The following is a 27,516-nucleotide window of genomic DNA, read 5'->3' as shown; positions in this document are numbered from 1 at the left end:
CTTTAGGGTTCTCAAGAATTTTATTTCAAGGGTATCAAGACAGTGACACCATAAGGCTTTGAAAACTGCTGCCCTGTAGCAACTGCCCTTAACCCCTCACTGGATTAAAAAACAGCAGCAAACAGCAATTGACTGTCTTAATCTGCCAAGTAAAGCTGAGACCTTCTAATTCAAACCACTTTATTAAATGAGTAAGTACTATAATATTTTAGGCACTAATAGTACACATCATCTCATTATCCACTGCTTTTCATATTAATTATTATACAAAGTTTGAAGAGCTACTTAATTTTAGGTAACTGTAGCAAAATCCCACTTATGCGGGCAGTGAACAATTTAATTCCTCTCTATGGACCCGATTAAATGTTTAGGTTACAATTATTGTCATTTTCTCATTTTAAGCATCATTGCCCAACAGTTTTTAGTAGTAGTTAGGCAGGAAATACAGCATATATATTTGTTCTGAAAATATTCATTTAAATGATTAGAACTCCCCAAAAATTTGATATAAAAAAGGATACATGCCCAAAACACAGAAATCCACATTTGCACTAAAAGTTCATTGACGGCTAACTCTAACTTACAGACTTAAAAATAACCCACGGATGCCTGAAACTCAAGAACCATTTCATATTCCCTGAAGGGTATGACCAATAAATAACCCTCCCTTCACCGACTCCAATGAACCCATGAATTAAGTACTTGTGTATATTTTCTGTCAAAAATACAAACAAGAGGTTATCAGACACATTCGGAAATTCAGAAAGACACAGAGGTATAAAATACATCTCTACTACCTTAAGCATACAAACCTCTGCCTATTCACAACCCTCGCATTTCAGAGAGGCACATACCATATAGCATAACTTCCACAATTCTGATACCAATAAGTTATAGAACTTTTGCTGAAACCTTCCCCAGTCTTGTGTCTTTTAGTATTTGCATGACTCATTCCTCCTCAATTTTCTGGGAAAGGGCTTTGCTGTGTGTCTACATACCTCGAATTGGAGACAGGTGTCCCATAGTGCCTTACACACATAGTATGCACTCAATGAACATAGTCATTTAAGGTGAAACAGGAGTACTGAGGAAAAAATGTTAAATTGAAGTCCCAAAGCTAGAATAAGTTCAACAGACTTAAAACACGTAACAGGCTAAAGGGCATGGGCTTTCTCTAAATTTCTTTTATGATTTCATCCAGGGTTAGGTTTTTTAATTTGACACTCTACTGAATTGACATAAAAGATGATTATCCCTAGGGATACTGGAATGGCAAAACAAAAAGGCTACACCTCCATAAACTAAAGCCAGTTTACTTATCTGTACTTTGTGTGTAGAATACTTTATTTCCTAGCTGTAATTTTTGCCTTCCAACATTTTCCAGAGAAATTTTATGAGGCAGGAATTTTAAAACTAGCTACCCTTTCCTTTAACCATTCCCCACACCTCCAAACATATCCAGATACACAAAATATACCAAGATCTGTCTCAAAGACAATTTTTAAAGTCGCTACTATTCTACACAGAAAAGGGTTTAAAAAAATACCTAAACTTTTATCTTTTCCCCAAAACTTACACCAAAAAAGGTTATCAGAATTATTTAAATGTTCAGTATCCCATTTTTTTACCAAATTAAACACGGTCAAAATACTGCTATGTTCACAAAGAAGGAAAGGAAGCAAAACCTGTAGGTTATCCTAGCTGAAAATGGGCCAAAGTCCATTTGCTACACAACATTTGAGACGTGCTTTAGCATGGTCTCCCCAAAGCTAACTGGCAGATGCATGTACAGATTAAACATGCACATGTAAAACGAGTGTGATTTAGACTGGTGAAAACCATGAGCTCTATATGCACACAGCCCTGTTGCTGAATTTCCTTGTTTTCAAGAGCTTACTGGTACGCTTAGTTCTTATGTCTAAAATAGACGTAGATCAAGTTCAAGATCAAGTTCACATTCCAAGGACAATTATGCAAAGAAAACGAGATATGGAAACCTAGCAACTAAGATGCATTCACAGAAGATGATGACTGGTTTAGGTAGAAATAATACATTACTAAGCAACTTTACAAAGGGATTGTATCCTCTTGCCTCTAAAGCTGATTTAAAATATAAAAATGAATATTATTTTAACGTACACCTAATCAGACTTAGAATGCAACGATAAACACTTTTAAAGTGAGGTAGGGACAAATATAGATCAAAGTGTATTTCCAAGTAAGTCATCAGCAAATAGTATTGCCTCCAAATGATGGCCCTCCTGTCTGATGCCAAGTTTTATACAAAGACAAGAGCAGAGCAAACAATCATATAAGAAAAATAAATTTTAAAGGAAGGAAAAGTAAAAGAAAAAAACCAGGTCACTGAGAGAGACAGGGAGACTGTGCATGTCTGTCTGTGCCTACGTTTAGAGAAAGACAGCGTGGAGCAGTGTTGTCAGAAGGGAGTGTGTGTGTGTGTGTGTGTGTGTGTGTCTGTGCAGCAGGTGTTTAAGTACTTACTGTGCCCGGCTCTCTGTCTGCTCCCGAGGTTACCAAGAAACGCACAGACATGCCCGTTCAGACACAGAGGCAAGAACAGAAATAAAAAAAAGGGGGGAATAATTAGAACACAAGCCCCAAACAGTTTTAAAAATGGCTTTTATTTATATAAGTCATTGCACATTCCTAATACAGTGATTTCCTGAAAATTACAGTATTTTGTAAACATAAGATTTACAGTTTAACCATACACAAAGCCTATTTTTTTATTTCTTGACAGAATAAATTACTTTTCTTCAAAAAATTAGTCAAGTGCAATTTTGCCCAATATTTAATGCATACTAGAATTAAAGCCTATGAAACTAAGTAGTAACAGATGCAATTATCAAACCTTTCATTTGAACACATTCACTTTCAAATTTAACTTCTTATTTCGCCCCATTTAACAACATTACTTTCTTTGAAAATTACCCAATTAAGCAGTTAACAGTTTTCCATAATATGATACAGGCCACTGGCATTAACTAGGCAGTTGCCAAGATGTCAAGATGCCTGCAATCTAACGAGATCGAGAAATCTACAGATGCCCACAGCAAACCCTGCAAACTTCCAGGGTGACCTGTGTTTCAGTGGAAAGCTTTGCGACAGTTCCTCTTATCTCATGGTTTGCTTTCTGTATAGGTTGGGGCTCTCTTTAGCGATGCACACAATTTTGCAGCACTGTAAGAGTATGAGGACAAAGTCCTAATCTGGCTTGCCCGGCCTCTCACCTCTGTGGTGCTCTGCATCATGGTGCTTCTTGTCATCTTTCATTGCCAAGTGAGACTGCCCACTCAGAGCACTAGACAGCGCAAGAAGGCCAGCACTGCCCCCGAGGGGCGGGATTCCAGGAGGCTGAAGTCCCGAAGGGTGAGGCGTAAGGGGAACTGGGGGTCCGTGGCCATGAGAAAGATGCTGAGCTTGCAACTGCTGCTGCTGTTGGTGGTGGCGAGAGAGAAAAAGAGGTGGTGGAGGAGGAGGAAGTGGTGACAGTGATCGCAATGGAGGTGGCATCCAGGGAAAAACACAAGACAGGAGGGAAGGAGGAAACACAACAGGAGGTTCAACAAACACACAAAGGGAGCCAAGAAAGAGAGGGAGGGAAGAGGAAAAATGCAATTAGTGCTTTCAGTTCATCAAAAGCTTTCACCTACTCCATGACCTCTCCCACCTTCCCAAAATATAATCCACACATCTACACTGTCACTTTCTGCTATCACTAACCCCGAGAGGGGAGCTGTTTATTATTAAACAAGGCTGGCTACATTAGTAGGTACACATGAGCTAGTTCTGTCTTTATGTGCCTCTAGGGATGAGATCCAGCATGTCACTGAACCTAAGATGCCACAGATTTTCAGACTCATGCTGTTCTCAGAGAGTTTAAAATAGGGGTGAGGATGCATCCAACAATTTAGCAGCCATACTCTCAACCAGGTAACTCCACTTCACCCTACATCCTTGCATTAACGTGCCACAGTAGTATGACGAGACAAAAACAAAATACTATCATCACTAAGAAACAGAATTGGGAGAGGGAGACCCAGTAATCTGGGTGGATATCTCATGAACCACCCAGGCACTTGTGCCCCCTTATTCCACCAAGCTCTCTCAGTACTGTGCGAAAGTATTGCAATTCCCATTTCCCAGAAGGAACAAAGGCTCAAAGGTATAGAGTAAATTGCTGAAACTCTCCCTAGGTAGGAGGGTACTGCAATCAGTATGGGAGCAACTCTCAGAGCTGCTGTTTACCATACCCCATAGACACGGGAGAGGATCTCAGGGAGCCAGGCTTGTGGCTGCTGGAAGAAACATTAGAGACGAAACTTTGCTTATCCTTTCCTTCCTATCCAGCTCCATGCCTCAAACTCAGTCTTTCTACGTAACTGATGAAAACAGATCCACAATGGTTAGGACCATGGGTGAGGAAAGCACTTATGTGTGGGACTCCAGCCAGTGAGCCACGTTCCCATTCCCAAACGCTTTTTCCACGATTCCACCCATCGCTTAACCTATTCCAAAAGTTCTAAGTCTGTTCTCATTACACAGTATCCTTGCTCCTATATTTAAAAGCACATTGTATAAAACGAAAAAGCATCCAAGAAATGGCCCCTACACCATGAATCTGACCACATTTCAGCTGTCCAACATAAAACTTGTTTTTGATGAGACAGTAAAAACGATTAAAACTCAATTTCTAAGGTGCAATGTTAAAAAATTATCCAGATTCTGATTTGTGCTCACTTCCCTGGGACTCAATTACTCATTTTATTTATTATCCCCTAGTGTGTACTGAATTAAATCTTAATGCCAGATCTTCTGTCACTTCTACCCGGCCCACTGATTTTTAATGGAATCCCAAACACACTTCCCAGCCTCAAAAGTAAGAGAAAACACCATCTTAAAGCCAGAAGTCAGTGTCTGTGAACATTTTACAATAAATTTTCAAGCACTCCAATCTTTCTAAAAATGTTTAGGGTCAGGCCCAGTGGCTCACTATAATTCTATAATCCCAACATTCTGGCGGCCAAAACAGGAAGATCACTGGAGCCCAAGAGTTCAAGACCAGCCTGGGGAATATAGGGAGATTCTAATTCTATTAATTAATTAATTAATAAGTATAAGAGCCAGCCAACCATCTCATAAACTTTCATTCTTTTCAAAGAGAGCATAGTTCTAATTAGAGACAAAATGGAACAGAAGGTAAGGACAGAACAGGCAGCATTCATAGTATTCTTGGAAAGTATTCATAAACTACTCATTCACCATTTGAGATCATAATAACAATTTCTTTATGCATAAAATCACCTTCCTGTCATCCCAAAGACACTAATTCTTGCTCTGTCACCTTTTAAGAGCTTGGCAATAGTGAGACACAAAACTGAAGAAGCTTGCAGTGGCATCACGGTCCACTAGGCATGCTCATTAGCACTTAATTAGGAACTAGACACCTGCCATAAGAAATGTGCTTGGAGAAGGATGAGGAACAGGTCTGCCCTACCAGCAATTACTATCATTACTTGAAGAGTAAGAGCTATGTCCGGCTTGGGGGAGTGGGGGGGCACGGGGATGCAATCATGCATACACAAGCAAGTGCAGCGGGTAATTAAGCACAGCACTAATTAAAAGAAGATGAGAGAGGCTAAGCAGAGGGGAAGGAATCTAACTGCAGGGTGGAGGACACCACAGGCTCAACCCTATCCCTGCTTCCCCCACTCGCCTAAAAATCTAGAATGGAGTCATCAGAAGATAACTTCAAAGGTGGGATTCCTATGTCAAACCAAACATAGTCAGGTAATATTTAGATACATAAGAAAGTATAAGATTTCCAGCTGGGCACAGTGGGAGGTCAAGGCAGGTGGATCACAATGTCAGGAGTTCAAGACCAGCCTGCCTGGCCTAGATGGTGAAAACCCATCTTTACTTAAAATACAAAAATTAGCTGGGCGTGATGGTGGGAGCCTGTAATCCCATGTACTCAGGAGGCTGAGGCAGAAGAATTGCTTGAACCTGGGTGGCAGAGGTTGTACTGAGCTGAGATCGCACCACTGCACTCCAGCCTGGGCGATGGAATGAGATTCTGTCTCAGGGGAAAAAAAAAAAAGTCAATTTTTCTCCTCCCCAAATCCAAGCTAGTTTTCAGAAAGATGAACTGGAGCTGGGGAAGGAAGGTAGATCGTACCTGTAATCCTAGCACTTTGAGAGGCTGAAGGCAGGTGAATCACTTGAGGTCAGATTTTGAGACCAGCCTGGCCAACATGGTGAGACCCCGTCTCTACTAAAAATATAAAAATTAACTGGGCATAGTGGTGCATGCCTGTAATCCCAGCTACTCCAGAGGCTGAGGTGGGAGAATCGCTTGAACCTGGGAGGCAGAGGCTGCAGTGAGCAGAGATCATGCCACTGCACTCCAGACTGGTTGACAAGGGAGACTCAGTCTCCAAAAAGAAAAGGATGAATTGGGAGCAGATTCTGATATCTTACTGTGAAATGGTGTTGACTTACATAATGGGGCTTTGCCACAGCTGTGAAGTAAACCTGTGTGGTTAAACCCAACAGTCTGACTAATATCTATCAACAGCAACATTCAACAGCCTAATTGGCCATGGGTAACTTCCACCTCTACCCTAATCTGGCCTTCTAGGTCCCTTAAAAAAACAGCTCACTGTTATTAGAGGTAAATGGGTTCTTCCATCCATATCTTGGCAATAATGAAAATTTTTTTTTTTTTTTTTTGAGACAGAGTTTCACTCTTGTTACCCAGGCTGGAGTGCAATGGCGCGATCTCGGCTCACCGCAACCTCCACCTCCTGGGTTCAGGCAATTCTCCTGCCTCAGCCTCCTGAGTAGCTGGGATTACAGGCACACGCCACAACGTCCAGCTAATTTTTTTGTATTTTTAGTAGAGACGGGATTTCACCATGTTGACCAGGACGGTCTCAACCTCTTGACCTCGTGATCCACCCGCCTCGGCCTCCCAAAGTGCTGGGATTACAGGCTTGAGCCACCGTTCCCAGTGGAAAATTTTTTTTTAAAGTAAAATCCCATCAAATTGAAAGGAGTACTAAGTAACAATTGAATGGATCACAACTGCTGAAGATGTCCTGATTCTAGGAAATGTGGCTATCCCATCTCATATTTGACTCCTTGTTTCCTCGGGGTAGTGCTCCTAGATAGTATCTAAGTGTCCATTATCTGGCCCAAGCTTAGAACACATATGAGGCAGGGAGGGTGGGTATCATGGTTCCCATTTCACAGATGATACTGGCTCAAAGCCAAGAGGCTTGCTCTAGGGCTCAGAGCAAGAATGAGGGCTACAAACTTTTTGTTTCCTAGGACATTTCTCCTAGAACCCGAGGCCCCATCATGTTCTCAAGAATAAGAAAGAAAAAGGGCAAAGTCGTTCTCCACTGAAGACTTTGCATTTCCCCCACTGCCCAGCTAAGGAGATGCTCTTGAGAACGCGCAATACCATGTACCCAAAGACAAATCTAACCTCACCATCAGGCCTAATGGCAGTGACAGGCAGGAGTGTATGCTTAGACTGCATGAGTATCAGCTCCCCCCTTCTCAATGCCTATCCTCCATCTGCAAAAGGATGCTATCCCTTGCTCCCAGCTCTCTTCCAAAGAAGCATGTCAAGAAGAATCAAGCTTAACAGTGTTGGCTCTGGTTTTTCTCAGAAGTAGATGCTTAACATTATAAATACAAAGTGTCATTGCTAAGGTAAAGCACTTATTTAAACGAGTAGAGGGCCCAAATCTAGAAGAGTAAAACAGTTATCTCCAGAAGGACAGCCCACCTCTGTCCCATCTGTCTTTGGAAGACCGTTTTCTCTCAATGAGGCTTACCTGAGACAATTTGTTACTTATCACCTTCAACAAAAGGAAAAAGTATGGATGCTACTTGAATATATTTTAGGAAAAAGTAATATTGATATTACTATACAGCCAAAACCCAATAGCTCTGCCAATCAGGAGAATTTATACACTCATTTTTTTTTGAGGCAGTGTCTTACTCTGTATCCCAGGCTGGAGTGCAGTGGCACGATCTCAGCTCACTACAGTCTCCTCCTTCTGGGTCCAAGCAATTCTCTTACCTCCCAAGTAGCTGGGATTATAGGCATGCGCCAACACTCCCAGCTAATTTTTGTATTTTTAGTAGAGACGAGGTTGACCCCACTGGCCACGCTGGTCTCAAACTTCTGACCTCAAGTAATCTGTCCACTTTGGCATCCCAAAGTGCTGGGATTACAGGCATGCACCACTGCATTTTTTTTTTTTTTTTTTTTTTTGAGGCAAAGTATCACTCTATCACCCAGACTGGAGTGCAACAGTGTGATCATGGCTCACTGCAACTCAAATGCCTGGACTCAAGTGATCCTCCCACCTCAGCTTCCCATAGCTGGGACTACAGGTGTGGGCCACTACACTTGGCTAATTTCTTTTATAGAGATGGGGTCTCACCACATTGCCCAGGCTGGTCTAGAACCCCTGGCTTCAAGCACTCCTCCTGCCTTGGCCTTCCAAAAGTGCTGGGATTACAAGCATAAGCCACCATAGCTGGCCTGCATCTATCCTCTCTAACCAAAGCCCGCCCCTGTCATTTGGAAAAACTGCAAGATGTTTTTTTCAACATGACAGGAAGGATGGGGAAACTTTCTTCTATCTAAGTTTATAGTAATTAGGAAATTTGTTTAAAAGTCAAAATGCTTGGAGATTTATACAACATGGAGCACACAAGCAAAAGTTTGTAAAGTGATTAGAAAAAGATTCTTTTTTTTTTTTTTAAACAGTCTCACTCTGTTGCACAGGCTGGAGTGTAGTGGTGCGATCTCAGTTCACTGCAACCTCCGCCTCCCAGGTTCAAGCAATTCTTGTGCCTCAGCCTCCACAGCAGCTGGGATTACAGGCCAGCACCACCACACCCAGCTAATTCTTGTATTTTTAGTAGAGATGAGGTTTCCCCATGTTGGCCAGACTGGTCTTGAACTCCTGGCTTCGAGTGATCCACCGACCTCTGCCTCCTAAATTCCCTGGGATTAAAGGCATGAGCCACTGCGCCCAGCTGAGAAAAAGCATTTTTGATAAGCAATGATAGTTTCTAGCAATATAGCTGGTTTATCAGGCTATCAGTCTAGACCACTGATTCTCAAGCAGAACCAATATTGACACCCCTCCCCTCCCTGCCTCAGGGAGGTGTGGCAATGTGTGGTGACGCCAATGGTTGTTACCCTGCAGGGGGAGGGAAGAGAGTGCTATTGGTGCATCTAATGGGCGAGGCCAAGGATGCTGTGAACATCCTACAATGTACAGCACAGCCACCACCACAGAGAATTATCCTGCCCAAAATGTCAAAAGTGCTAAGGCTGACTAACTTGAATTTAGACCTAAGCTGGGATTCTGTGCCATTAATTAGAATTCATGCTCTTGTATGCTAAGTGACGTGCCAAATTCTTGTTTGAAAAATAAAAATACTGCCAGGCATGGTCGCGCATGCCTGTAGCCCCAGCTATTTGGGAGGCTGAGGCTGCAGGATCTCTTGAGTCCAGGACTTCTGGGCTGTAGTGCACTATGCCGATCAGGTGTCTGCACTAAGTTCGGCATCAATATGGTGACCTCCTGGGAGCAGGGGACCACCAGGTTGCCTAAGGAGGGGTGAACCGGCCCAGGTCGGAAACAAACAGGTCAAAACTCCCGTGCTGATCAGTAGTGGGATCACGCCTGTGAATAGCCACTGCACTCCAGCCTGGGCAACATAGCCAGACCCTGTCTCTTTAAAAAAAGAAAAATACTATTCAACATTCAATCACATTCACTGTCCCTTCATCACCATCTGAGTACCCTGTCACAACACAAAAGAATGAACATCTACTTTCTTAAGCTGATTCCACTAACAATTTCAAAAAAATTAAATATTAAAAAAATGTTGTATTTTACAAAGCAATTTGAGAAAGAACTATACTGGGAACTTTTACACACTGGTGTTCTGGGGCCCTAAAGGGAATGACAAGCGTTCAGATATGGGGAAAAGGAGATCAATGCACTTGCTCTAACCAAAATCATTTGAACAGGCTGACAGTGAGACAAATAAAACAAATGCCAAACCCTGAGTTAATGATACTGAAAACCCACAAGAAATAAAGCGACCTCATCCATGTCAAACAACAGCCACCCATTAAGAATTTTAATTCACATTTGACTTAGTGCAGCTTGGGTCAATTATGTTACTATAATGAAACTGACTTTGCTGTTTACATTCAGAGTGCTACTGTAATGGTGTAGTTTCTAAACACAGTCGCAGCACATGGCTTATCACCACAGAGTAGTTTCGAACAACTGAGAAGGACACCCGGTATGAAAACACAGGCCGATGCCCACCTTCTCCTCACCAGACACCAAGCTCTTTACCACCAACCGCAGAATCAACTTTAATTTCTGAAACTTCACCCACTTCACAACCCCAAGAAAAACTATGTCATAAAAACCACAAACTTGACCCAACCCAAACTAAAACCATGCTCCTAAATGGCATCTCTGAGGCTAAAAGTGACAGTAAGTGGCATTTACAGCACTTGGTATCTAAACACTTTTTTTTTAAAGGGGACAAAACATGAAAAGGAGCATTTGTTGATGGTTCTCTCCAAATCACTCTTCCTTGATATCTGCTATTTCCCTGTTCTTTAAAACACTCAATTCCTATCCTAGCAGACAGCAAAAAAAGAAAATTGGTATGCTACGTAAACAAGTGGGAAAGAGCTGTCAGGAACAGAAACATCAAGGACACTACTGCAGGAGCTATCGGAAAACCTCCCATTATGTGAATGGCCTCTCGCGTAAAAAGGGGCAAGGGTGATAAACAGGTAGAAACTGCTTACGGGGACAAGAATTCTCCAACTACTTGAAGACAATAATAAAATCAAAAATGACAATCCACCAAAAGGCCCCATCTCAATGCAGGAGCACAAAGAAAATGATGCATGAGCAACCTAAGGTATCAGAGAAAATATTTGCAAACCATACCTCAAAATAAGAGGTTAACATCCAAAATATTTAAGGAATTCACAAACTCAATAGCACAAAAATAAGAAAACAAGTATGCTAATTTTAAAACAGGCAAAGGACGTCTTTAACAGATATTTCTCAAAGAAGACAGAAGACATGCAAATGACCAACAGATATATGGGAAAAAAAATGCTCATTACCATTAACCATGAAGAAAATACAAATCAGAGTCACAATAAAATATCACCTCAATCCTGTTGAGATGGCTGGTAACAAAAAGACAAGACATGCCTCAGTGAGGGTGTGGAGAAAAGAGAACCCTTGTACCTTGTTCTTAGGAATGTAAACTGGTACAGTCCTGATGGAAAACAGTATAGAGGTTTCTCAAAAAGTTAAAAACAGAACTACTTTCTCAAAAAGGTTAAGTATCCCTTTTCCGAAGTGCTTGGGACCAGCAGTGTTTGGATTTTGGAATTTTTTTTTCAGATTTTTTAATATTTGCAATATTCTTACTGGCTGAGCATCAGCGGTGCTCAATCTGTACATGATCCAGCAAAATTTCTAGGTATACGTCTAAAGAAAATGAAATCGATATATCAAAGATACATCTGTACTCCATGACGAATGCAGCACTAGTCATGAGAGCCAAGATATGGAATCAACCCAAATGTCTGTCAACGGATGAACAGATAAAGAACATGTGGTGCAATATAAACACAATGGAACACCATTCAGCCTAGAAAAAGAAGAAAATTCTACCACTTGCGACAACATGGGTGAACCTGCAGGACACTAGGCTAAGTGAAATAAGCAGATTCAGAAAGACAATGCATGATCTCCCTCCTATGTGGAATCTCAGAATACAACTCACAGAAGCAGAGAGTAGGTAGAATGGTGGCTGCCTTGCGGGGTAGGGGAAAATGAGGAGAGGCTGGTCAAGGGGTATGAAGTTTCAGTTATGCAAGATAAAAAAGATCTGGAGTTCCAAGGTACTACGGTGACTATAGTTAATAATACCGTATTATATACTTGAAATTAGCTAAAAGCGTACTTTGTTTTCTTGGAGACAGGGTCTCGCTCAGTCGCCCAGGTGGAGTACAGTGGCACGATCATATCTCATTGTAGCCTTGAACTCCTGGACCCAAACAATCCTCCCACCTCAGCATTCTGAGTAGGGGGGACTACAGGAACACACCACCACACTCAGCTAATCTTTTTATTTTTAGGAGAAACAAAGTCTTACTGTGTTGCGTAGGCTCATCTCCAACTCCTGAGCTCAAGCGATCCTCCTGCCTTGGCCTCCCAAACCGCTGGGATTACATGTGTTAGCCACCATGCTGGCCTGTCTTTATTCTTTCTCCATTCCAACTAATCCACACAGGCCAAGTCATCCTGCCTGACCACTGCCTTGCTCATCTCTGGAAGGCCATTAAGGCTATGTGACAAGCCATGTGTTGGCAGATCCACTACAAAAACTCCAAGGTTTTGGTTGAAAAGATACTCAACATTATTAGCCATCACAGGAGATGCCGCTTCACATCCACTAGGATATGTAGAATAAAAAAGATGGATAATAAGTGCCAGAGATCATGTAGAGAAATTGTAATTCTCATACACTATTGTAGGGATGTAAAATGATGCAGCTGCTTTGGAAAACAGTCTGGCTGTTGCTCAAAAGGTTAATAAAGTTACCACAGACCCAGTGATTCTACTCCCAGAGATAGATCCAAGAGAAAACATGCCCACACAAAAACCTGTACACTAATGTTCATAGCAGCATTATTCATAATAGCCAATCAGTGGAAACAACCTAAATGTCCATCAACTTATGAATCAATAAGCAAATTTGGTATATTGAAGAAATGTTAATTGTCAATAAAAAGAACTAAAATACTCGTGTATACTACAACATGGATGAGTCTTGAAAGCATGATAAATAAAAGAAGGCAGACATACAAGGCTACATATTATATGATTCCATTCATATGAAATATCCAGAATAGGTAAATCTATAGAGACAGATAAGCACATTGGTAGTTGCCAGAGGTTAGGGGAGGAGGCATTAAAAATAAATGGTAATGAATTTATACAGTGACAAAAATTTTCTAGAATAATTTTATAGTTATGATGGTTGTACAACAATATGAATATGCTAAAAACTACACAAGTGTATGCCTTAGAAAGGTGAATTTGGCTGGGTGCAGTGGTTCATGCCTGTAGTCCCAGCACTTTGAGAACAGAGATGCGTGAATCACATGAGGTCAGGAGTTTGAGACCAGCCTGGCCAATATGGTGAAACCCCATCTCTACTAAAAATACAAATTTGCCAGGCACGGTGGTGTGCAACTGTAATCCCAAATATTCAAGAGTGAGGAAAGAGAATTGTTTGAACCCGGGAGATAAGAGGTTGCAATAAGCCAAGATTGCACCACTGTACTCCAGGATGGGTGACAGAGTGAGACACCGTTGAAAAAAAAAAAAAGTGAATTTGATGGTATATGTATCATATCTCAATTTTGAAAATACCACATAATTTAATTATAATCTGAAATAACTAAGACTGTAATTAGATAATAACACAAAAGATAAATACTTGAGAGGAGAGGTATCCCATTCTTTATGATGTGCCTATTACACATTGCCTGCCTGTATCAAAACATCTCATGTACCTCATAAACACAATTATGTACCCACAAAAATTAAAATACACACAGGTGAAGTTCCCATAATGGGGTACTCTACTTTCCATTCTGAAGCTTTTTTCTCCTTCTGGAAAAAAAAGAATATATAATGCCTTATTCCGGGGAATCAAGTAAAAATCACATGGAACTATGTGGGTGGGTTGACAGGTGCAGCAATCATGGCACACGTTTACCTATGTAACAAACCTGCACATCCTATACATGTATCCCAGAACTTTAAATTTTAAAAAAGTAAAAGAAATAGGTGGGGAAATTTAAAAGCAAACGCTTCAACATTTTTCCATTAACTACAAAGCACAATGACAATAGCCCAGACACTAAGAAAAAGCTCTCCATTTGTCAGGCGCCCAGTTGTGCTCTCAGATTAAAAAAAAAAAAGGAAAAGAAAAATACTTAACCAAAGGAGAAATGGGCTGCGAAGACTTCTTTGCAATATTGCTCTTTTACTTTGGAAATTTAATGAAAGCGCTAGACTGCTGGAATTTAAGAGGAGAGTGTATCACTAAATACAAGTTGAGTGTGTCACTAAATACAAGTTAGAAGAGCTAGAAGAGCCATGTTTGTTGGCGCTATTTAGTCCTCTCTCGGGAGCAGGATGTGCATTACTCTCCTAGGGAGAATTTGTTTTATAAAGAAACTTACAGCTGGGCTATTGATGGGTTTTCCAGGGATTAACCACATACTCATAAGAATAAGAGGCTAACCTCATCCTCTTAAACTTCACACACTACAATCCCATAGATAGCTGACAGCTATAGCCAAAGGAGAAAAATAATCCAACATTTTACTAATCCTTAAACCAATCATCTCATGCAACAGTGGAGAGCCCTTTAGGTCTACAACTCAATCTCTTAGGGACAGACAGGCTCCTTCTACAGAAATTCTAGGAGTTTGAATTCACAGCCATCCCCTACACAAAAACACATAGTCAGATATTACAAAATACCCTAGACTTATTTTATTTTCATACTAAGTTGTTTTAAAATACACATAATCATAAATTTGCCTATGGAGCAGGCATAGAGAAATATGACCATATGGGGATCTATTTATCGGTCGTTGACCAAGGTTATATTCATGAAAAATAAATCAGACTACATCCAAATAAGTGAGAAAGAAAAATGAGGTTGCCAAAACCCAAATTTCTTTTTTTCTCTTGTGCATAGGTTATGTAAACAAACCCAAATTTCTTGATCTCCTAAAGTTCACAGGCATTGCTATGGGAAACTGCTGAAATTTTCTTGCACCCAACTGTCAGCATTGAAGCCACTAATAGAAACGTGGCACTTTATGGAAGGGAAGGACCATCGCCACTGGTCATCTCTTCTAAATCTCTTTCCTCCCAACTTTATCAGCATGATTCCTAGAATCTCTCTGTGCCAGCAATGGCACTGTCTGCCTTCTTTATGTTATCTAAGGAAGCCAATGATGTCTTCACATTTTTGCTCTCAATTCTGTTTCCATCTGTTCCCCAAACTTAACTTTTTTCTTATGGTTTTGAACTTCTAAGTTTGTACATCAAAAGCTAAATAGCCGTCCTTTTTCACTATTGTGTCCTTATTAAAAGTCATTCATGCACAACAACTTAATGGCAGGAGCAGAGAGAGCATCTGGCTGGGTCTAAGCTCAAACACCCATCCCTGTAACCACTAAAGAAGACAAAGGAGGAGGTGAACTGCTGCTTAGAGCAACCACGTCCCACAAGGGCTTGACCAACTGGACCCACAGATCTGCCACAAGCACTTAGGGAAACCAGGCAGACAAAACTGCAGTTCAAAAAGTCAGGAACCACATGTTCAGTGAAGGCTGTTGGCCAAGGTCTTAGCCCCACAAAAGCCGGGAAGGTGGATGGTATTACCAACTACAGATGGGGACACTGATAGAGGTTAACTATATGAGGTCATAAAGCTAATAGACGGCAGCCAAGTATCCTCCCCAAGTCCATCTGATCCTAAGGCCCATGCTTTGTCCAAGGCAACACAAGGCAAATGTTCTTATGTAGATTACCAAAATCACCATGAAATGGAACAGGTGGTTGGAAATATACAACTGTGCAATCGCTTATTAATATTTTTTTAAATTCAATTAGCTCATTCTTTAACTTTTCAGTTAAAAAAAACAACCATCTTTATGGCCAGGCATGGTGGCTCCCACCTGTAATCCCAACACTTTGGGAGGCTAAGGCAGGTGGAACACCTGAGTCTGGGAGTTCAAGATCAGCCTGGCCAACATGGTGAAACTCTGTCTCTACTAAAAATACAAAAATTAGCCAAGCATGGTAGCACATGCCTGTAATCCCAACTACTTGGGAGGCTGAGAGGCAGAATAATAACCTGAGAGGCAGAAATTGCAGTGAGCTGAGATCACACCACTGCACACCAGCCTGGATGACAGAGTAAACCTCTGCCTCAAAAAGAAAAAAAAAAAAGCCAACCATCTTTAGCTCTTCTTTCACATGCCAAAAGAAAGGGGGAAAAAAAGCAACCGTTTCTTCAGGGGAAGGGGAAAACACTGGTAAGAATAAAGGAATTCACTGGGGTTCTGAAAACTACCCCCTTATTGTAGAATGTGGGTTACCAGGTAGGTATACACAGGTGTCAAAAATCAAGCTGTGCATTTCACTATATTACAATTATACATCAACTGAAAAAAACAAATCTATGTGTGTACAGATATGTATCTATCTCTCCATATTATCCCTCAATCATCTGTGATGTAAAGAGAACACTAAATATTTGAAATTCTGATCCCAATCGAAATCAATTATTCAGTATCTGTAAGAGCAGGCAGAGGAGAGCTTTTAGTTCCAAACTCCCCAAATAATAAAGTGAAGTGGGCTTGAAGAGTCTTTCATTTCTCCATGCATTCAGGTAGCCATCAGCCATTCCACAAGTAAGACCTTACAACATTTAATAACCAATTTTGTTCTGATTATTCTTAAAAGAAATTTTAAAAAAACAAAAACAAAATGTTTGTTAAGGTGTTAACGATGATCATGATCTAAAAACTCAAGGTCTCAAATGAGTAAGTTCGCTTCCCACAATGCAACTTGTGTTTTAAGGCCCGAGTGAGCTGTGTGTCAAATCCAATAAACCTGTACATATTATTTCCACTATAAATTATCCTTTTCATTGTGACAAGACTGCAACACATTTAATAGCAAAAGAATTGGTAAGAAGCAAATCAAAAAGTAGGGCTATAGTTATTATTCTGCCAGTCATCAAATTTACTGTCAAAAAAAGATCTTTGAAAATATTTCAATAGTCTCTCCAGTATCAAATATGGAAGAAGCTAATTTTTCTTAAATACCAATACTCTATGTAAGTTGAAGGCAGGTGCTATGGTGAGAAAGAATTAAAATTCAGTATCTTCTGCCAGACAGGAGAACTACAATTTCTATGCTGGTGAGAAATGAGCACTGTTAATACACTCAACAAGCAGAGAAAAAACATAACCTCTCTCTGCCTCCTCAAAGAACAGCCAGAGGCCCAGGACATACCTTGAGCTTACCTAGAAGCTGGATGTCCTTGAGAAGACTTACTTTTTCCAGGTTTGATACAGAGAAATATCTTTAGCCCTGTCAAGCAAGCAGTAAAGCTCCTTGATTGTACCTTAAAGGGAATGAGAATGTTTCGGCTTATTTGCATTTTAAAGGGTACTCTTTCATGATCTTTCACACTTGTAATAGATGTCTAAACCGTTAAATTACTATTTCTTTTCTTAGCCTGAAAGTGGATGCAGACTAAGAGCATGGCCTCTCCCATTGTTCTTTACCCTAAGTCGGGCCCCGAACAATACTGACAGCTGCTATCAAACCAGGCTGCATTTACTCTGCCCGCAGCTGCTGCTTGTAGGAACAGACAGTCTCCCGGTACCTCCTACCCTCTGGGGAGACAGGTTGACACACTGCATGTTCAATGAAGGGGTGCGAAGGTCCACTGAATTGTCAACCCAATTTTATGCTACTTCAATTTTCCAGGACACACACAATTCCTTTCAAGCAAAAATCAAGCATATGCCACAGCATGAAACATAAGGTGTGGGATAATTATTGATCACTACAAACCTGAAAAGAGCCTCTGACATAAATTCATATATTAATCCAAAAATTGCAATGATAAAAACCGCACATGCCAGTATGCCAAAGACATGCAATGGGTCTAAGTCTCGCTTCCGTTTCACCCAATTCACCACTTTGGTTTATTGGTGCCACGGCATCCCGAGCTAAACTACCTTTATAATAACCTCAACAACATTTTTCCTGGACTAAAGCCATTCGTAAAATTAGAAATTCATTTACCCTTCTAAAAAGATCTGCTATTTTTATTCTCCGATTTAGCTCAAAATGGGTATTACCTATGAACATCTGGTTAATATGATTTCCTCCTTCCTAAAGTGTAGGTGCAAAGGAAATTCACAGGAGCTGGGCGGCGCCTTTGAGAATTTAAACGTCAGAGTTTTAACATCAAGAAATTGTATGTCGAAATTTAGAGCCTATCAGAAAACAAACATGTTCCACAAAGTTTAACTGGGTCCTTGAGAACTGCTTTGCATATGTTTTCCTTTAATCAAAACAGGCTTTTCCATTCTCATTCATTTGGGTGAAAAAATTCTGTGCTTGAGCTACAAGTACAATTCACTATTAGTCTTTGCTAATCAAACACAGTACATGCAAAAGTACCAGTGAATATTTGATTTGATCTCTGAAATAAAGCAATTCATTACACAAGAAAAGGGTACAGAAGGCAGCAGACAAATGCAGATGTAATTGTGTTTTTTGTTGAAAGTGATTAGAGAGCCCACTAAGTAACAGTCTAAAACGTGATACTGAAGGAGGGGGAAGGCAGTGCCTGGATCTGGGGGGAAGAGGAGGGAGAATTGTTTATGCAGAGCTAAGCTGTCAAGTGTAATAAAGCAGCTTGAATAAAATTTAAGCTGAAAATCCACTGAAGCTCCCCATTTCAGGGAGGAAAAAGCTATTAAAAGGAAATGAAGGTCACCCTCCCAGTTTATTTCACCTAATTGACTGCCAATAGCTTACCACAGACAACCCAACTGCAGATCTGCAATTGAGAAACTGATGAAAGGAGAGTTTTCAAGCTGAGGCTCATTCTTTAATCCTCCTTGGCTCTTATGTTTTTTCTCCATCTCCAGTTGGGATGTAATTTTAAGCCCTGATGGATTAACTGGTTCCATTGTCTGTGGCCGTCATTGGACTATGGCACTCTTAATCCGTACAGCAGCATGTCTAATTATCATTACAAAGTGTCTGAGGGAACTATAAAGACCAGCAGGGCATCATCTCACAAGCAATTAACATAAATTGATAAATGAGTGATTTGAATCCACTCAAGGCACTCACATATGAATAAAATCAGAAAGGATGGTCCCTTGTTTCAGCTCCTTCTTTGGCTTAGTATGGAAGGGGACGAACACATGAGAACCATCCGAGGTCCTGAGTGGGGGGCAGGGGATGAACTCATGCAGGGGATGGAACACACGCTTCACCAGATTCATTAATGCAGAGCAAATGACTTGTGATTGACAACGAGTGGCCAGCAAAGAGCACTAACTGAACTCAACAGAGGAGAGCAGAACCCCGGTGAAAGGCCAGGGAGCACTAGGGCAGACAATTAACACTTTTTCCACAGCAAGCGAGCGCTCTTTTCATTGGTGTGCCACTTAAAAAATTCATGAAAGAGGCACAAGAAAGAACAGGAGCCAACAGTTATATAGGTTCGAATACCCTAAAAAGCAAAAGGCAAAAAGCAAGGATAACTAAATGAAAGGATAATTCAGAGACCTATTTTGCCCTCACTGTCATCCAACATTATAAGATAGAAGTGAGAAAAGTATTTAAAATTCTAAATATTTACTAGACTAATGAAGCATAGGTGGTTTAGGTGTCACAGGATGAACTACATTTATTTTCCCACTTAAAAGGAGATTTAGGGCTGGGAGGTGCCTGCCTTTGGTCCCAGCTATTTGGGAGGCTAAGGCAGGTGGCTCACTTGAGCCCAGGAGTTCCAGGCCAGCCTAGGCAAAATAACAAGTCCTTAATCTGTTTAAAAAGAATTTTTTTAATTAACAGATTTTTTGTCCCCTCCTAAAATGCTTCTCCTGTCATCTTCCTTACACTAAGCCCTCTTCCTCTATATACCTTAACACACCCCAAGTCTCTTCCTCCCACCTTTATAAAATAGGTCAACATCAAACTACACATTTTACACACACACACACGGGTGCGTGCACACACACACACACACACACACACACACAACCATCAAATTAATAAGAAATGAAAGCTGGTTATACACACTGTAGGAGGTAGACCTGGTAGGCCACGTACCCCGATGATGGCATTCAACTCCGCCATGGTCACCTGTTTGGCACGTTCAACAGCCTGGGCCACCTGTTGTTGATGCTTTGAAAACAAGCAGAAGAAAGGGTGTTAGCAACAGCCAAGAACTTCACTGTACATTCTAACAACAAAAAGTCAAATGCTATATGCAATGCAGGCTAAAGTACCAGGGTTTAAATGCATCACTTCTCAACCACACATTATCTTCACAGAACACATGGAAAGAAAAACTGAGAATGGCACTCCCCTTTATTTCTAAACACCACCAGTCACTACTTCTGACTGTAAATTTCAGCTTGGAATGGTAGAAAACAAAAAGGACATAAAGAATGACAACATAGGACCTTAGAAAATAAATAGAACAGAATTTGGAAGATCACCCCTGTTCACAAAAGAGGTTCACAGTAAGTGTGGGCACAAGTTTTACGGCAATTTTAAAATATTCATTTTACAGCCGGATGCAGTGGCTCATGCCTGTAACCCTAGCACTTTGAGAGGCCAAGACAGGGTGAGCCCAGGAGTTCAAGACCAGCCTGGGCAACATGGTGAAACCCTGTCTCTATTTAAAAAATAAATAAAAATGGGTAGTTTAATACCCATTTTAATACCTAAAAACTTAAACATTAAACCTGTTGATCACTTGTCTGATCAACCAATTTTGACCCACCAGTCAGTTTTGGAAACTCCTGGAATTCCTCTCATTCTTTTAGTCTTTTGATGCTTTACTCTCCAGAAGGGAAAGGAAGGACTCCAGCCTCAGTTCAGAGAGATGGAAACTCACCTCACACCTCCCAATTCCCAACTCTACCCACAAATAAAAACAAAGCCATAAAGTTACTTTGGAAGCCCTGAGAATGTAGCTTAGAGCCCCGAATCACTAAAGTCTAACAACTTATTACATTCAATAGGCAGATAAGTCTATTGTGGTATCAGATAAAGGTTATGCTGGAAGAGACTGTTACAACAATAATGAGACGGTGACCATCCAGCATGGAGCAACAGGCGCCAACCAGGATACCCAGTACTCCAATCCTAGGCCAATACACTTTCCACCCTGTCTGAAGATGCATTCATCCCATGCACACTTAGAACACACTACAGCATTTACTAGCTTATATCCAAAAGGAAGGTAAACTTTTCAAGGCAAAGCTAAAGTACCATAGTCTTGAGTCAATTTCATAGATTACTCATATAAAGAGATCTCCCCATCAAAGAATGTTAAGATTAAACCTCTATGACTTTGCAACTAAAGAAAAGAGCTCATATGACCAGGCGCAGTGGCTCACACCTGTAATCCCAGCACTTCAGGAGGCTGAGGCAGGTAGATCACCTGAGGTTGGGGAGTCTGAGACCAGCCTGACCAAAATGGAAAAACCCCATATCTACTAAAAACACAAAAAATTAGCCGGGCATGGTGGTGCATGTCTGTAATCCTAGCTCCTCAGAAGGCTGAGGCAGGAAAACTGCTTGAATCTGGGAAGCGGAGGTTGTGGTGAGCCGAGATCACGCCATTGCATTCCAGCCTGGGCAACAAGAGCGAACAAAAAGAAAAAAAAAAAAATAGCTCATACATGCCTATGACTCAGTAAGTTAATGTATTTTGGACTATTATCATCCACCCCTTCAAGGACAGCATTAAGACAATTGCTTTGATACGTAAGTACAAAAGAAATATCTGCTTCCATAGTAAAGTCTACCGTGATGGAATCATTTTTTAAAGTCAGTATGAGAACAGCTTTCTATTTAAAAGATATACAGGACACCTGAATTATCAGTAGCTCTCAAGCTTATGCTACTTAAAGAAAGAGAAAGCTTTACACTAGATAGTCATTTTGCAGTTTTCCACAGGAAAAAAAAATTAATTTGGGGGTTGAGCTATTGTCACCATTTCTACAGCATGCCCTCAGATGTGTTAGATAGAATAGCAGGGGGTTTACACACTTCAGCTGTAACAGATGTTCTTCACACTTGTTCCTTGTGATAAAATTAACATCTTAAAACTAGCTAATTTGCAAACAGAGAAGCAACATAATTGCACTTTAACAGCTGAACAGTTTTACTTACTTCCTGAGACAGAAATGGGATGACTTGTGCACAAATCGTATTCAATCTCTTGGCGATTTCGGTCTATAAAGACAAAGCCATACAAATGTTTAGAATACTTCACAATCAATTCAGAAAGATAAAACTTCAAACCTCTAACACTTTTCCTCCTCTCCCTTGCTCTGGAAGTATGCACAAAATCATCTCCCCAGGTTATGTTACTAATATTTATCTTGAGATGAACAGTAGCTATTAATCCCACTTGCAAAGTAAGCCACAATCGCACACTTTATTGATCACTTAACAAGAGATAACGAGTGGTTTAATTGAGTTGGAAATCTAGGTGGTTTAAGGCTACACGATCATTTAATTTAGTGACTATAAGTGTACTTTTTCAATGATGGCACACAATGGCACATTTATGTCATTGCAAGTTTATTCAAGTCGGTGTCAGAAGTCACTGCAGCCGCAGGACTATCAAAGCAGTCCAGCTTTCAAAGATGAAGCCTAAGGTGACAGAGTAGAAGAAAGGCCTGCTGACCTCCTTCCCACTTGTCCCAGCTCTTGTACAACTGAAACAGGATTTTATTGTTCTTAGCTTCCCTAAGCCTCAAATTTTCAAACAAACCGAGAAAACATGACTAAAAACATTCCAGTCTAGAGGGTGAGGTCAAGTCATGATAACCTGGATATTCAGAAAGTTTCACCACAGTTCAGTATCAAACTCAAAGACCTCAATGACAGGGCCCAGAGGTCAGCTGAACATAACAAAAGGTGTCCTTAGTGTCTATAGCATGGGCTGTTTTAAAGAAGGCAGGAAAAGCCGGGCGCAGTGGCTCAGGCCTGTAATCCCAGCACTTTGGTAGGCCAAGGTGGGTGGGTCAGGAGTCCAAGACCAGCCTGGCAAGGATGGTGAAATTCCATACTGAAAAATGCAAAAATTAACTGGGCATGGTGGCAGGTGCCTGTAATCCCATCTACTGGGAGGCTGAAGCAGAAAACTGTTTGAACCCAGGAGGTGAAGGCTGCAATGAGTTGAAATGGCACCACTGAACTCCAGCCTGGGCAACAGCGAGACTCTGTCTCAAAAAATAAAAACAAATTTAAAAAATAAAGAAGGCAGGAAAAACGCTTGCTCAGCTCCACATCCACAGCAGTCCCTCTGCTATAAGGGACAAAAACTAGCAAGAGGGAACAGAGGGTACTCTACTTATAGCCTAGGGAAGGATCCACCTGCAGCAGACCTCTAACACCCTACGGCAATGCAAAGCAGCTCTGCTTTCCTCTACCTGGGAAGAACCAGTTCTGCTTTTTTAAAAAAGGAAAAAAAAAAAAAGTCATCTGTAAAGAGGCCCAGCCTTGACCATATTTATTTTATTATGTCAATGCTTCTAAATGCCACCTATATTACTAAATTAAGCAATGAAAGGAAATATGAGAAGAAAATTTAAAAGCACGCAGTCCACAACCTTGAGAAATAGAGAATGGAAAAAGACAAAGCAGAAACCCCAGGAATAAAGTTGGACCTGCAGTGAGCTGAGACTGTGCTACTATATTCCAGAGCCTGGGCAACAGAGCAAGACTCTGTTTAAAAAAAAAAAAAAAAAGAAAGGAAGGAAGAAAGAAAGAAAAAAACCCAGAACTTTAAAATCAAGTATATTAAAAACAGCAGCCTTGTATATGCTACAACAATTTGAATTAACTAAGCAAGGTCTTTGGTTTTATGGGATTGGATTTAGGCTGACCCAACCTAATTCTCCCCAACCACCAATGAGACAAAGTTACAGAGAGACCATGCCATGGACAAAATGTACTAGAAGGGGAACTGGTAGAGAGAGCAACCCCATGCATGACCTTGCTTTAGCCAGCAAGAAAGATATATGCAAAAAGGGTACAGCTGTACCAGGTACAAAAACAGAACTGGGTCGGCCCCACCCAGTTCATTTGATCACAACCACCCACTCAAGCTAACTTAAGGTCATGGCTCTCCTCGAAAGCATGGGCAAGGCTTTCCTTTCCTTTGCAACAGGGTTCTGCACTATGTATTTCAGTGCATGCAAAGGAGTAGAGATGCCTTTGGTGAGTATCTTACCTAGGTCCTTGCTCCCAACTCCCTAACTACCACAGCATTCTGTACATTCCTCTTCAGAGGTACTCCCTACCTACATTTCCACAGCATTCTGTACATTCCTTTTCTCAGAAATTCACACTTAAGGTTTCCAATTTTAAAAATGATATATGCTCACTTTGAACTCATACACATGCACAGAGATGTATATATAGAAATATAAAAGAAAGTTAAAATAACCCTGAGTCCATCATCCAAGGATAAGCATGAGTAACACATTGGTGATTTTAGGATACCATCATTCCAGGTTCTCACTTACGTGCACAGAAGCCCAGAGTGTGAGAGACACATTTTAATACCAAGGGATCCATTACATACTCTGCCTTTCTACAATTTGTTATTCAAACATGTGTCATGGACACCATCCAAGTCAATACAGATTATTAACAAGTACTTTGACATATTCTACAAGTATATAGATGTTTAAGTACTGTTGATATCAGTGAACATTTATGTTTCATTTAATCTTGCACAATTAACAACTCGCTGTCAAATAACCCGCCACACAGATCTCTAAAAGGAATCCCTAGATGTGAAACTGCCAGGTCAAAGTGTATGCATATTTTAAGTTGCAATGCATGCCGCCAAACTGCCCAGCAGAAAAGCTGTACCAATTATTACGAGTTTAGGAGGGTGCCTGCTCTCCCACCCAGTGTCAATATTGGGTTTTGTTGACCTTTCTTTAATCCTTATCCATCTAACGGATTAAAAAATGACCTCATTTTTATTTGCATTATTTGAATTCTTCCTCTAGTTAAACATCTTTTCATTTATTTATTGGTCCACTGTATGTTTCCCAGCTCCATTCTTCCATTGTTGTTCAATCATTTTTGTCTTTTGGTGGTGCTTCCTTGCATAAGACAAATATTAACCCTTTATCACAGTTTGCTCAGCTTGCCACTTGTCTTTCAAACTTGCTTAATGTGAATTTTTTTGCTGTATAGAACTTTAAGTCTTATGTGGACAAACGAAAGCATTTTCTTCCTATGCTGCTGGACTTTAGGTAAAGATCAGAACACACCAACATCATAAAAGCTATTCTTACTTTTCCTCTAATGTGCCATGGCTACACTTTTTATACTTAATTATTTGATTTAGCTGGAATTTACTTTAAGAAAAGATGCCCTCATCTTTAACTATGATAACAACTATGTGTTATTACCTAGAATGGCATCAAAGTAGACTTGAACATGGCCAGAGGACAGTTAAGATCCAGCCTGAATGAAATGAACTTGTAAACCTTTAATAATATTAAAGTTATCAAAAACGAAATAAAGAAAATAAATACATATTAAAGCAACGGCAATGAATACGGTGGGTCTCTCGGTACCTGTGAGGAACTGGTTCAGATTCCCCCATTGAAACCAAAATCCAAGGATGCTCAAGTCCTTATATAAAATGGTGGAGTATTTGCGTATAACCTACTCACATCTACTCATACACTTTAAATCATCTCCAGATTACTTAAAATACCTAATACAATGTAAATCCTAGGTAAATGCTTGTATTATTTAGGAAATAGTGACAAGTGTTCACTACAGACACAATTTTTTTTTTTTGGAGACAGAGTCTTGCTCTGTCGCCCAGGCTGGAGTGCAATTGTGCAATCTCGGCTCAATGCAACCTCCACCTCCTAATTGTAAGGAATTTTCCTGTCCCAACCTCCCAAGTAGCTGGGATTATAGGCACACACCACCATGCCCAGCTAATTTTTTGTATTTCTACTAAAGATGGAGTCTCATCATGTTGACCAGGCTGGTTTTAAACTCCCAGCCTGAAGTGATCTACCTGCCTCAGCCTCCCAAAGTGCTAGGATTACAGGCGTGAGCCACACTGCGCCCAGACAATGCAATGTTTTACAAAATATATATTTTCGGGCCAGGCACGGTGGCTCACACCTGTAATCCCAGCACTTTGAGAGGCTGAGGTGGGCGGATCACAAGGTCAAGAGTTAGAGACCAACCAGCCTGGCCAGCATGGTGAAACCCCGTCTCTACTAAAAATACAAAAAAATTAGCCAGGCATAGTAGCATGGAACCCTCCACCCAGAAATGTAAGCAGCAGGGTAAAGGCTCCACCAACAAGCCTTTTTTCATGGATGCCCACAGCCTACTGAGGCAGCAGAAAGCAGGAGTCCAAATTACCTGTCTAGAACAGTCTTTCATTGCTACCAATGCCAACTCTTCTCACTGATTTGCATATGGTAATAGAGTTAGCCCTCATCATCCAAAAATTGGGGTTTGCATCTTGGCAAACTAGTACTGGGTGTTTTATGTTAAGTCACTTAAACCACTGGGTCCCACCCAGATCTCCCACTTAACAGGATTACCACAAATCTACTTCAGAGTTTCTTCAAACTCGAGTGAGCTGATAAGCTGGTATGTAAGCTAAGGCACACTATTCCAAAGTGCTATACAAACAGGAGAGATCCCCCCAGTCCTTCAAGGCCTGCCTCAAATTCACTGAGAAGCTGCCTTTCCCCCATAACACCAATAAACACCCTCTTCTCTGGGCCCTTCAAGATCCTCCATAGCACTTACTGTCATTTGATAAACTAAACCTATGTGCTTAAAAATCACCATGTCATACAAAGAAAGCTTCCATACAGTTTCTTAACAGCTTTCTACATAAAAGCCTTCTCAACACAAGATGGGAAGCATTAGAACACGACTCCTACTAAATACTGTGACACATTTCTTTGCACTTCCTCCCCTACTAAAACTGATGCCAAGATACATATTTAATATACTTTGAAAGTCATGCCTCAATGAATTAAAACTTAATTTCCATGCACCCCTAAATTCAATGGCCAAGATGCAACCAGATAAGCCATTACCAAACAGTGCTAGAGAAAGGCTGTTCACAAAAAAATAAAAACAAAATCATATATTGCTAGGCATACAATTCATGTATATGTATGTTTTAAGTGAGCTGAAATATGGCTAAAGACCTCAGAGACCAGCAATTAATCAAACTCTAGTGTATTCTGTAAGGCTTTTAAATTCAAGATACGGTCTTCTGAGTAGCTGAACTTAAGAGTGTAGGATTCTATAATTCCTAAAAGTCTCACCACCTTTTCCTATTTCTCACACCTTGTCTAACTGCAATATGGAAAAGTCCACTCCTCAGGGCCTGCACACTTCCCCACTACACATAGACTAGTGCGTAATGCCTGTTGTTTGAAGCTCAAAACAGGGTGAGGACTGCTTAAGAGTAATTGCCCATGGGCCTCAAAGCAATCCAATGGCACCTTGCCCAAAG

General features: G+C 40.7%; 1 protein-coding gene across 19 annotated transcripts in view; it reads right to left on the bottom strand.

Moving 5' to 3' along the window:
- TLE1 (TLE family member 1, transcriptional corepressor) overlaps positions 1–27,516 on the bottom strand; it is a 98,611-nt gene that overhangs the window by 44,479 nt on the left and 26,616 nt on the right. For 4 of the 19 annotated variants that reach the window (XM_002742804.5, XM_008994835.5, XM_078349171.1 and 1 more), the window contains 4 exons: positions 22,149–22,211; positions 20,073–20,147; positions 3,252–3,456; positions 2,503–2,519 (listed from right to left, as the gene is read on the bottom strand). In XM_002742804.5, coding sequence (XP_002742850.1) covers positions 2,503–2,519; positions 3,252–3,456; positions 20,073–20,147; positions 22,149–22,211 — 360 coding nt within the window. Of the gene's footprint in view, positions 1–2,502; positions 2,520–3,251; positions 3,457–20,042; positions 20,148–22,148; positions 22,212–27,516 lie in introns of all 19 variants that reach the window. The other 15 variants (XM_078349159.1, XM_078349165.1, XM_078349174.1 and 12 more) reach the window with 5 other exon arrangements.

This window comes from Callithrix jacchus, chromosome 1 (genome assembly GCF_049354715.1).
Source record: "Callithrix jacchus isolate 240 chromosome 1, calJac240_pri, whole genome shotgun sequence".
NCBI lineage: Eukaryota > Metazoa > Chordata > Mammalia > Primates > Cebidae > Callithrix > Callithrix jacchus.
This window is presented reverse-complemented; position numbering and strand designations above follow the sequence as displayed.